Source organism: Anastrepha obliqua, chromosome 4 (genome assembly GCF_027943255.1).
Source record: "Anastrepha obliqua isolate idAnaObli1 chromosome 4, idAnaObli1_1.0, whole genome shotgun sequence".
In the NCBI taxonomy this organism is placed as follows: domain Eukaryota; kingdom Metazoa; phylum Arthropoda; class Insecta; order Diptera; family Tephritidae; genus Anastrepha; species Anastrepha obliqua.
The window spans coordinates 23,581,900-23,593,238 of NC_072895.1; the positions used below are offsets into that span (position 1 = coordinate 23,581,900).

Genomic DNA, 11,339 nt, shown 5'->3' on the forward strand with positions numbered 1-11,339 from the left:
GCGAATACATATGTCCGCCATACGTTCGGTTAACGGTGTTAATTCGCAACAAAGTGTTAAATAATTACGTGCCTACTGCAAATGCGTGGCCAGACAGTAGGCCGCTTCCAAGTGTACGCACAAATATATCAAATATTTAGCAAACACTCGTAACAATGAGCATACACACACACACACACTTAAGTTTACTCTACACAAATTACTCCATACAAATTACTCAGCGAGCAGTAGCCACCCTGTAGGGAAACTTGAGCTACAGAAATTGGTGCAGCAATAGTTCTCACCTCTCGAGTGGCGACTGTGAAAGTGTAAAGCCGAAAAGTAAATACCTAAAATCCCCATCCAGCAGCTTAGGACCGCGGTTTCTTGTGTTAGTTATTTTTTCTAGTTCTCCGCAAGTGGCTACTTCGCGTAACGATGGAATTCATGTGGCTTTACGAATCAAGTGAATGTAATTTTTTTTTTAGCTATTAAAAAGCAAGGTTTCCCATAAAATACTTTTTCGTAAAGCAGTTAGCACAAATTATTTATATTGTGACGCCACTAATATTTTTTTTTCATACTGTTATTATTTTTTATTGAATCTATTATTCAATCTTAATACCATCAATAAGATCTCGATTATTAACCTAAATTAGAGTATCTACAGCTTCTTGAAGAAGGTTAAGGTTGTTATGTGGGCCTCAAATATGCGTCACAGGGTTGGAAGGTCAATTCTTCTGAGACGTTACGAATTGACGGTATGAAACTGCAACCGAGCCAATAGACCCCAGTTTTAAGCCTTTGGTAGTAGTTTTGTTGGGTTACAGCTATATCTGCTGCCACTAATGGAACATTTTCATTGGTTATGTACCACGGCGCACCAGTAGCCACTCTTAATATTTTAGATTGTCTTTAGATAGATTTAGCTAAAGGATGAGATAATTCGGCACATTAACGGCATAGAACCTCAATTATGCCTCAGCGTCATCGAAAACCGAGGCCGCGGCGGCCATTTGGCCAATATTTTGATATAAACGTAATTGAATCATACCAATATTATCATAATAGAGAGAAATAACAATAATTTCCTAAAAAAAATTGTATTTTATTTAAAATCAACCCCAGCCCTTGAAACTAAACCACCCTTTACAATTGCAATATTGCTGGCACTTGCATTACCCCACAGTTGTGACGCATACGTCCAGATTGGCTTGATGATTGTATTGTAGAGAAGCACTCTGTAATCAAGGCTAAGTCCGGAACGGGAATTAACCAGCCCATGAAGCCAATATAGGTCTGTATGAAGCTACCTTGGCTTCATTTTTTTGCTGGTTTCGGGGTCATTATAATGGTCGTTTTTTTCCCTTGAGAAGGCTTGAATGCGAACTTGAAGAATTGCGTTAAAAAGCACACTGAGAAATCTAAGTCTGGAGTCTCTACTATCATTTTAGGAGATATTTGATATTTGATCATACCCAGGTATTTTTTAGGATTCATCTCTAATATTAACGTTAAAGCGAAAGATAGTCGTGGCCAATTTATGTTTTAAAAATAATATCCTGTAAATACCCATCTCTTTCCACTTTGCATGTCATTTTTTTGTTTTATTTTGACAAAGATTTCAATTACAATTTTTCACTATTTGTTGCTTCATTTCACTGATGGTTGCTTTATTTCAATATGTTGACTTTTGGCTCTTTAATTGCCTGGGAACGGACCTCACATTCACAAGTCTTCCTCACAGGTCCTCTTCTTTAACAAACTCCCACAGAGAGAAATTCCGTGGCGTGAAATCGCACGATCTTGGCGGTCATTTCGCTTCTGTTTTTCTGAATATGACACGCTTTGGAAATTTGGTGCACAATAAATTGATTGCTTCAGCAGCTGAATGGTCCTGTGGTTTAATTTGGTATGGAATCAGGAATCTCAAAATACCTCAGGTAAGATATAAAATAAAAGGGTATAGAGGAAAATAAGCTAACAGGCTATCGATCCACTCCAACAATCTTGCCAGAGATATTCTTCAACGCAACACCTCTATACCAGGCCTCTGAAGAGGTAGGAAGCCTAAGAAACATAAGCCAAAAGGAAAGCAAAATAAAAAAATTCTAGCCTAAAAACAAAACAAACAAAAAAGAATAGAATCACACAATGCTTAGCACACATTACGTGTGGACTCAAGAACGCACTTTTTTAATTAAGATAGCAATAAATTTCGAGTAAAAAAAAAATAATTATCTGAGGAGTTATAAAGAATCTTAAGGATTATAGACAAAGTGCGCTGTGATTAGGCTAAGAGACACGAACTACAGCTTTGCTTTCAACTGCGGGCAATCTTAAATTCCCTTAAGCTTCCTCTGTCTGTGGTCTTATTATTGTTTTCCCTGATACCAAGGTATGCACATACTTGTTGGGTCCAATTGGCTACTTCACCACGCATATTCCTTCAAAGAAGAGATGTGGTAAAGATCATCGACTTTGGGCTGTATTCGTCATATCTTCTGGCAGGTAGATTGCATGCTTATCTACTTGATTAAAATCGCTTCAAGTCGAGTCTTGCAAGAAGACAATGGGGTGCCTACACATTGAATAATTCTGTGCCTGACCTTGTGACCAGGGATCCATAATCCACTTTTGGTAAATTGCAAAGCCAGCTCGTTTGGAACTCTTCTACATTTGATAGCTACAATTTGTCATTTGGTTGGAGGAATCTCATTGCGGTTGATAAATGGCAAAAGAAAGAAAAATTCTACGGTACATTTTTCCAACGAGAGCCGAATGGAGAAAAGGGAAGGTGATTGTTATATTCACCATTGAAACCGGCAAGAGCTGACCTCTATTCGAAGCCGCTCAACTTATTCAATTCAATTTGGCTTCCTGACTATGCCAGCGTGTTCCAGGTAGAACTTTAACCAATCAGAGAAGCATTCAAATCACTAACAATACAAAGAAGTAGGTGCAAAAGTACCCATCTTTTCAGTCAGCCAAGCAGCTGTCAGGGTCTTAGATCCCGAAGCCATTTCACCCTAACTATTTTTACAGTGTAGCGAGGAACTATAGGGTATAGGTGTTATTGGTGAATGGATTGCGATATCGAGAGATGATTAAGGATTTCTTATGGCCAGAATTGGATGGTATTGATCAGGACAACGTTTATTTTCAACAAGACGTCGCTATGTGCCACACAAGCAACGAAACCATTGATCTTTTATGGGAAAAGTTTACGGGCCGTGCTATCTCTCGATGAGGCGATCACAATTGGCCACCGAAATCTTGTGATTTAACAGCTTGTGACTTTTTTCTTTGAGGCCAGGTGAAAGAGAAGCTCTACGCCAACAGCCCAAGGACGATTCAAGACCTCAAAAATGGAATTCGTGAGGCTATCGAGGACATAGGGCAGCCACTTTGCAATTGGGTTATGGAAAATTTCATGAAAAGGATATTGTCCTGTAAGCGTGCTCGTGATGGTCACCTGCCTGATGTTATTTTCCACTATTAACGCCAGACCTTCCGCTTTATAGTGAAATAAACATCCGATGTATATATATATTATATATAATTGGCGCGTACACCCTTCTCGGGAGGAGCTCGGCCCTCCTCGTATTTGTGGTGTGCACCTTGATGTTGTTCCACAAATGGAGGGACCTGCAGTTTCAAGCCGACTCCGAACGGCAGATATTTTTATGAGGAACTTTTTCATGGCAGAAATATACTCGGAGGTTTGCCATTGCCTGCCGAGGGGAACCCTGGAAACCCTGCTTGGCCATTGGCTTCAAACTACTCCGGTTATAGGAATAGACTTTACAGGGTAATGAGATAGCAGAGCAGCTCGGAAGGAAAGGTTCGGCACTAGACATAAAAGAGGTGGCGGTAGTTTCTAAACCATTCAACACAGTAACAACAGCTCAAATATTTCACGTATCACTGCAACCCTTACAGCCTTACAGGTCACTGGATGGTAAGGGATCACGCAGCCAGACTTAACTTTCCTTTCAATCCCTTCTGCAGAAACTGTCGGGCAGAGCGGGTGAAATAAAAACTTTTCCACTTTGGCAACGGATGAAATCTAAGCACCTATTGATTAAAGAAAAATCATGCTTGGAGCAGAAATAAAAAAAAGCGAATGATCACTGACGGGTCGTCCTAGCTAAGTACGGTATTTTAAAAGTTGGGACACTAGAGAGAAACTAGTATTAAACGGCTATGCTGTGATGGATAAGAAATCTTAACTACCAGATGTTTTTTTTTATTAATTTCTGAAGCAAATAGATCGCAAGCGGCAACTAGCGCTTGCATTTGAAGGGCTTGCCAAGCACCCAGCATAGCTTGAAGCATAATTTTTGACGGTAAACCGAACCCCTGTCATATTTTTCACCGCAAATAATCTAGATTTAAGCGCTGATTGCTTTTTCAAGAATTTCATTTAATTTCTTTCTGGAAAGCACTTTGCTATTGATCTTCTCATAGATTCAGCTGCTGGCATTCACTTGCACTCACTTTGGGAATGGATGTATTACAGTTATCACTTACTACAAATAACGCTTCATTCATCACTGGCACGAGGAAGCATTTGTGAATACAAACATAAATAAATATTCACAAATTACTTTCTTGCACAAGGTTCACATGCACCAATATTTAAATTCAGTCGTAGCAGCCACATAAATACGTAAGTGCGATTCTTTTCTGCTACTTTTCTGCCTATGCGCACTTTCCGTTTTTCCTTTCATTTTTCGCTACAAATTGCCGGAAGCAATTTCATACATGCAAACTCAGCTGTAGCAGGTAAATAGTAAATATATTTACTTATATATTCCTTCAGCTAGTGGCATAAAATCGAGCTCATATAAGTGTATATGTGTGTGTGTACCCATGCGACGTGGTGTATGTGTGGATGCTGCTAAATTTAATTGCTATTATTTCAAGTTAGTACTTCATTTGCTCGAGTGGCAATTTATCAATGTCACTGTGTGGTCATATTAAAAATATTAAAAATATTTTATGATTTTTTTTTTTTGGTTTTTCCCTTTTGTGGTTTGTTTTGTGTCACATTTTTTCTTTGTATCCGCGAAGGGCAATTTGTTCCACTTATAAGTTGTGGTGTATGTCTTTTGCACTTAAATGCCCAAAACTATTCCATGACTGGCGAGAGGCATCTGCATCTCGAAACATCTCAATATATTTTCGATTTGATTGATAGAAGGTCAGTATTGTGAAATTGCAAAATATTTGATGACTGTTAAATGCTATTCGTGGGCTTAAAGATTCATTTCCAGTGAGGCATAAAATGTCTCAATTGTTGCTGCGGCTGTCGTGGCGTAAAATTTTGTGTGAGGCATTTGTGAAATGGTTGGAATTTGTTTAGAAAATTTTCATTAGACGACATTGTAATGAATCAGTCAAGCTGTGAAGATGAGCTCAAAAATGTGCTCAATTATTAATGTAAATCCAAGGCCGTTTTCTGGTTCGCATTTGCAGTTGAGAAAAAAGCTTTTCGTTCAGTTGGGCAAATAAAATTGGTTTTCAACAAATACATATATATTATATTAATATATATATCAATAATCCAAGCCTTTATTTATTAAGTATCTTGATGTAAAGCAATTTGTAAAATTTTTATTAAATGAAGTACTTTTCATTTTCAAAAGGTAATAGTGCGTCCTTAACCTTTTTTGCATTTCAATGGTAATGGTTACAGAATATTTTATGAATTTTACATTAATTTTCTTATAATTTAATTATTATTATTATATATCATAAAATTTATTTTTTTTGTATAATATAAATTTTTACAGGTTTTAAGAAAATATCCCGAAAATTTTAACTTTTCCAAATTAGCTACTTTGCAGCGGCTTAAAGATTCACATCCAACTATTAGACGGCAAGTCCATCAAATGACTTCAGAATTGCTAAATATTATATTTTCATTACTCCACTGAGATCTATAGATCTATGGATTTAGGGCAATCACTTTGTCGCTTAGTCTTAAAAGAGCGAAAAGTGCGCCAAGTTGCAAATCAAAATTCAACGCTATGTTGACTATTTCCTTTCACTATGTTGCCTATTTCCTTAGAATTCATATAAGTGTATACTAGGGATGCGATTCCCGGAATGCCGAAATTCCGAGGCACTATAATGTTAGTATATTTAAGTGCCGTAAATCTTGTGAGTACTTTTTTACTTTTTAATTTCTTACAATGCAATGGAGGCGAAAAATTCTTTTTATAAGAAAAACAAACAGCATTTACTCTAACTTTTTTATCAACCATATATAGATTTGAAAGTTTTTATTTCTATTTCCTTATTAATATAAAGAGTACTACATTCAAATATTATCAAAACGGCGCTTCAGTGCTACTTGAGGAGTGCCAGACTGGTACTTTGACCATTTCACCCACCTACACTCGAATATATGCCCCTGTTGTACCATAAAAAGTAACACTGGCTTACTGCAAAGTAATGAATATCTGATCACATGAATATCAGGTGCACACTAGAGATGCAGATTTTTGTAAATTCAAGATCAAGATCTCACAAGTCCCGGTACTAGTCTCGTGATTGTAACTGTGAGATCTTGATCTTGAATTTACATAAATCTGCATCCCTAGTGTGCACCTGCACTGGTTGCCTGAAACGGTTTGTTAATAATATATTGGTTAACATTACCACATTCATTGTTTTTCTGCTAAGCTACTTCACATAATGAAAAAAGAAGGGCACGCATTGTATGCTTATATAAATGAGGAGTTACTTTGAATGTACAACTGAACAATTTCAGTGTATTTTTTCATTGCGTAATATCCCATCGTATAAATATCATCCAATTGACGCTTCCAAAGCGAGATGGCATTAGCCGATCTGACAGAACTGCCCAAAGTAATTAGGCTACCCTTTCCTTGTACTTCAAATGACCAACCGTATGCAGGGGAAAGTGATAGCTTATCCACCAAAAAAATGAGACAGCTCATTCCGCATTGTCTGTGCAGAGATTTCTAGCTAACAGCAACATCACAGTGTTCCGACCATATTTTTTATTCACCTGTAAATCCACGCCGCTGGTTACTTAGTTAAAATCTGCATTGCAGGTAAGATTTGAATACCTTGAAGTTATGAAAAACAAAGCGAGGCGGATCCCTGATTAGATTTCCTGCGCTGGAATCCAATTATGAAGCTTTCGGGAGATTTCAGAGAAAAAAAATAAAAACACAAAATTCATGCAGATGTTGAAAACCCCAAAGATAATTGACTTTACAGAGTTCCATACCAAAATTTTCAACATTGAATAAATCTCATAATTACATACTTTTTTTAAGCTTTTCCGGGTTATTTTTTATTATGCTCAAGTCTACAAATAAATCTGTGTTCAAAGAAAATGTAGGACAATTTCTATACTGAAATTTAGAATATTCAATAAACCTTAAAATAATAAACTTTTTTAAACTTGTTTGCAAATATTTTCCAATTTAGTTCTTATTATTATAAAAATTATAACAATTATAAAAATAAACTAATTTTCAGAAAAATTTACGACAATGCCCAAAATACAATACTTAGATCACTTTACAGGGAATCGGTCTACATTGTTTTTCAATTAAATAGGAATGAAGAGTTCATATTTAGTGCTCAAGTTTTCCTTACATACTTCAAACTTTTTGCTACAATTTATTTACTCTAATAATTCCAAGTTTTGATATAAGCACACAAGTTCAGAAGAACATAAGAACTGAAGTACGAAAGTACATAAGTACACATCTACATAAGTAAATAAGTACATAAGTAATTTACTTCATTCCTTACTTTGATTATAAGTACATACACTTATTAACTCATAAGTACATAAGTACCTATGCATAAGTTAATAAGTACATAAGTACGTACCTTCATAGGTTAATAAGTACATAAGTACGTAAGTACATAAGCACGTAAGTACATAAGTAAATAAGTAATTTACTCAAAAGTAATAAGTAATTTACTTCATTCATTACTTTGCTTATAAGTACATAAGTTCTTACGTTTATTAGTTCATGTGTACATAAGTTCATGAGTACATAAGTAATTTACTTAATTTCTTACTTTGCTTATAAGTACATAAGCTTATTAACTCATAAGTACATAAGTTCATAAGCACATAAGCTCATAAGTACATAAGTACTTATGCATAAGTTAATAAGCACACAAGTACATAAGTAATTTTCTTTATATATTTGCTTCATTCGTTAATTTGCTTTTAAGTACATAAGTGTTTATGTACATAAGTTTATAAGCTCATAAGTACATAAGTTCATAAGAACTTATGCACGTAAGTACATAAGTTCATAAGAACTTATGCACGTAAGTACATAAGTAATTTACTTAATATATTTAATTCATTCATCACTTTGCTTATAAGTACGTAAGTTCTTATGCACATAAGTTCATAAGTACATAAGCACTTAGGTATGCATTAAGTACGTTAAGTGTCTCGCTAAAAAAATGGAATTTTCCCTACGAATTATAAACTTAAACTATTGCGAAAATACTACGGAAAAATTTTAATACTCGTACATATGTAAGTGAGGTGGACCGAAAAATTATTAATATTTTTGTGAACTGTACTGCTCTGAAAATACCGCCAAAACGAGTTTTTTCTAAATAAAATTACTTTAAAAAAATATTTCTTTACAAAAATGCATCTCAGTTGTGTTAGAAAAGGTCTAAAAGAACTATTTTAACCTTTTTAAAAATGTTAGCAATAGCATCAAAGCAATGTGATTTTTCGAGGCACTCTCAAATCGTTTTTCGAAATACTTTTCCAAATTATTTTGGCGTATATATTAGAATTTAGTAAATTTTATACATATTTTCGATGGCAAAATATTATAAATTTTTTTCTTTTTTTTTTGTTGTACAGGGAGACTCATGCACCCTATATCCTAGTATGAGAATGGGCATTTGAAAATTTGCTCTTTATGAATGCAATAAAGTTAAAGATTTGCACAGCTTATCAACTTACCAGCAAAATTGCAATCCTCATGGCTGCTAAAGAAACAGCTCAATCTCAGCACAGCGAAAAATTTACTCCAAATCCAATTTCTATTTTATGGAAATGCCGATTTGTTTTTGTTTTTTTTTTTCGAAAGAAAAAGAAAATGAATAAATCTTGTGTTAATTGCACAGCGTTCGCAGTAGATAAAGAAAAAAAAGTGATGTTGTATGGAAACAATCAAATGTAAATTTGTATTTTAAATAAAAGTTCACTCTTTGCCTTTAATTAGTATTTGCTTGGAATTGTAATTATTTTTTCGCGCAGAAATAAATTCGCGCTAGCATGAAGAAAGTTTCACTGGGTGTCATAAAAATATGTATTTAAATTAAAACGAATGAATCCAAGAAAATCGTACAGTGAGTCAAATTAATTTCCCACACGCATACACACACACGCACACAGTTTACCTAGTAAGTAGATAGTCAAAGTGCCAAAAATTTACACCAAAAATGCAACCAAGTTTTTCGAATTGGAATACCACAAGCAGAACAACCTCAATGTCCTTTTTCGCAAGCGAAAGCAAAGTGCGTTCGAAGTCAAAAAATCTTTTTTTTTTGTTCTTTTTGCTTAGTGCATAAACTATTTCGGTAGCTATGTTTGTATGTAGATATGCACATATAATATCCGTATATGTATGCGTGCGTCTGACGGCTGTAACTCGAGCGTTTGAGGGTTTCACGTGCGCGCCACCGAACCGAACGACTTTATGGTTAGTGTTGAACTGAATTCAACGAAATTAAAATTTCAGTCAGGCTGCGGCGAATGGGACAATGAATTGGTTGCTGCTTCTTTTCTTTTTCAGCGTCGTCACCGTCAAAGCGCCAAATAAAAAAAGCCACTACAACTATGCACACACTAAAATATATGCAGAAGAAGAGGCGCAAAACAAAAAGCTCAACAGCGGCAAGTTGCGCATGCGCATGCGCAGCGGCATACGTAGACGCAGCCGCAGTCGTCGCTGCCACCATCAATGCATAGAGTGAATTGGAGCTGAAGTGCCGTTGAAGTGGCTGGCGCTTGCAGGGGTGGTCTCTAACTGTGCAGAGCCGAAGAGCAGCATGAGCAAAACATTGTTGCCAGCGAGCGCGCAAGTAAAAGTGTTAACGATAGCGCCGCTGTAGAGGTTGAGCGTCACAACACTGCTGGCTGACCAAGGTGCGCTGCATGGTTCAACGGCTCGTTGTTGGTTGTGCAGATGAGCAGGTTGATGTGCGCAAAAGCAATTCACCATGGTCAAGCTGGTTTGGCTATTGTAAGTATTCACCACAGTAATGAACACCTACGTACGAGTATGTCAACCTAAGCTGTCGGTGGCCAGCGCGTGGCATATTTGTTTGCATAATTTGGGTAGCATGTTTTCGTCTCTTCTTTTGCTGCAGTTGGCATCGATGAAAGGATTTGCTTTTATTTGCTCTTATTTGCAATTTTTGTCTTGCAACTGCAACGAGCTGCAAATATGGTTGGATGAGCGCATTGTTGTTGCGCTACCTTCCCTTTTTTGAGGCTTATTTTTACAGCATTTGTCATAAAATGTGCAGGTTGTCAAAATTGCCGGAAAGGCAAAAAAAGAAACATGATTTATTTACACTTTTCTTGCATTTAAAATTTATTGGCGCTTTTTATATAAAATTGTTTTTTTTTTTTTTTTTTAATTTGGGTATGGGCAGAATATATTTTATTTTGGCTGGATGGCAGTCCTATTTTGAAACAATTCTGGATAAACGTTTTGCCCTTTATTTGGTATTCATATTATAAAGTTTTTCGTTACTTACTGATGTATTTTAATTTATTTAATAGGAGTCAGGGGCCGCCGTAGCCGAAAGAGTTGGTGCGTGGTTCGGAGTCGGCTTGAAACTGTAGGTCCCTCCATTTGTGGAACTACATCAAGACGCACACCACAAATAGGAGGAGGAGCTCGGCCAAACACCCAAAAAGGGTGTACGTGCCAATTATATATATGCATATAATAGGGGGCAGCTCTATTAATTTTTTTTAATTAGGACTTCCTCAAGCATTTTTCGTTTGATTCCAATTTAAATTTCACTTTCACGCAGAAAGTGACGATGGCCGATAGGCCGCAAGCCTTATTGTTATGGCCACCATGTTTATTCTGACTGCTTAAAGGTGGACAATGGCACTAGAGCGGGAGTGTATTCGGTAGAATTATCCTTCAATTACTCATCCAACAATACAACACCACACTTTGTTACCGGGTTACCAGCCACTCTGGAGTGAGGAGAAATGAAAGAGCGGTTGAATGTGCAAGGAAAGGCTCTGAGCTTGACCTTCAGCGAGTGGTAGAGGACACTAGCATTCCTCTAAACGAGCCCCA

At 36.3% G+C, this 11,339-nt stretch overlaps 1 protein-coding gene across 1 annotated transcript in view; it reads right to left on the reverse strand.

The window, feature by feature from the left end:
• Window positions 1-9,483, reverse strand: part of LOC129245789 (protein split ends) — a 102,116-nt gene extending 92,633 nt beyond the window's left edge. The window contains exons 1-2 of the mRNA XM_054884178.1: window positions 9,415-9,483; window positions 8,975-9,054 (exon numbers count right to left, since the gene is read on the reverse strand). Of these exons, the coding sequence (XP_054740153.1) occupies window positions 8,975-8,995 (21 nt within the window). The 5' untranslated portion in view covers window positions 8,996-9,054; window positions 9,415-9,483. The remainder of the gene's footprint in view (window positions 1-8,974; window positions 9,055-9,414) is intronic.
• Window positions 9,484-11,339: the final 1,856 nt, after the last annotated feature.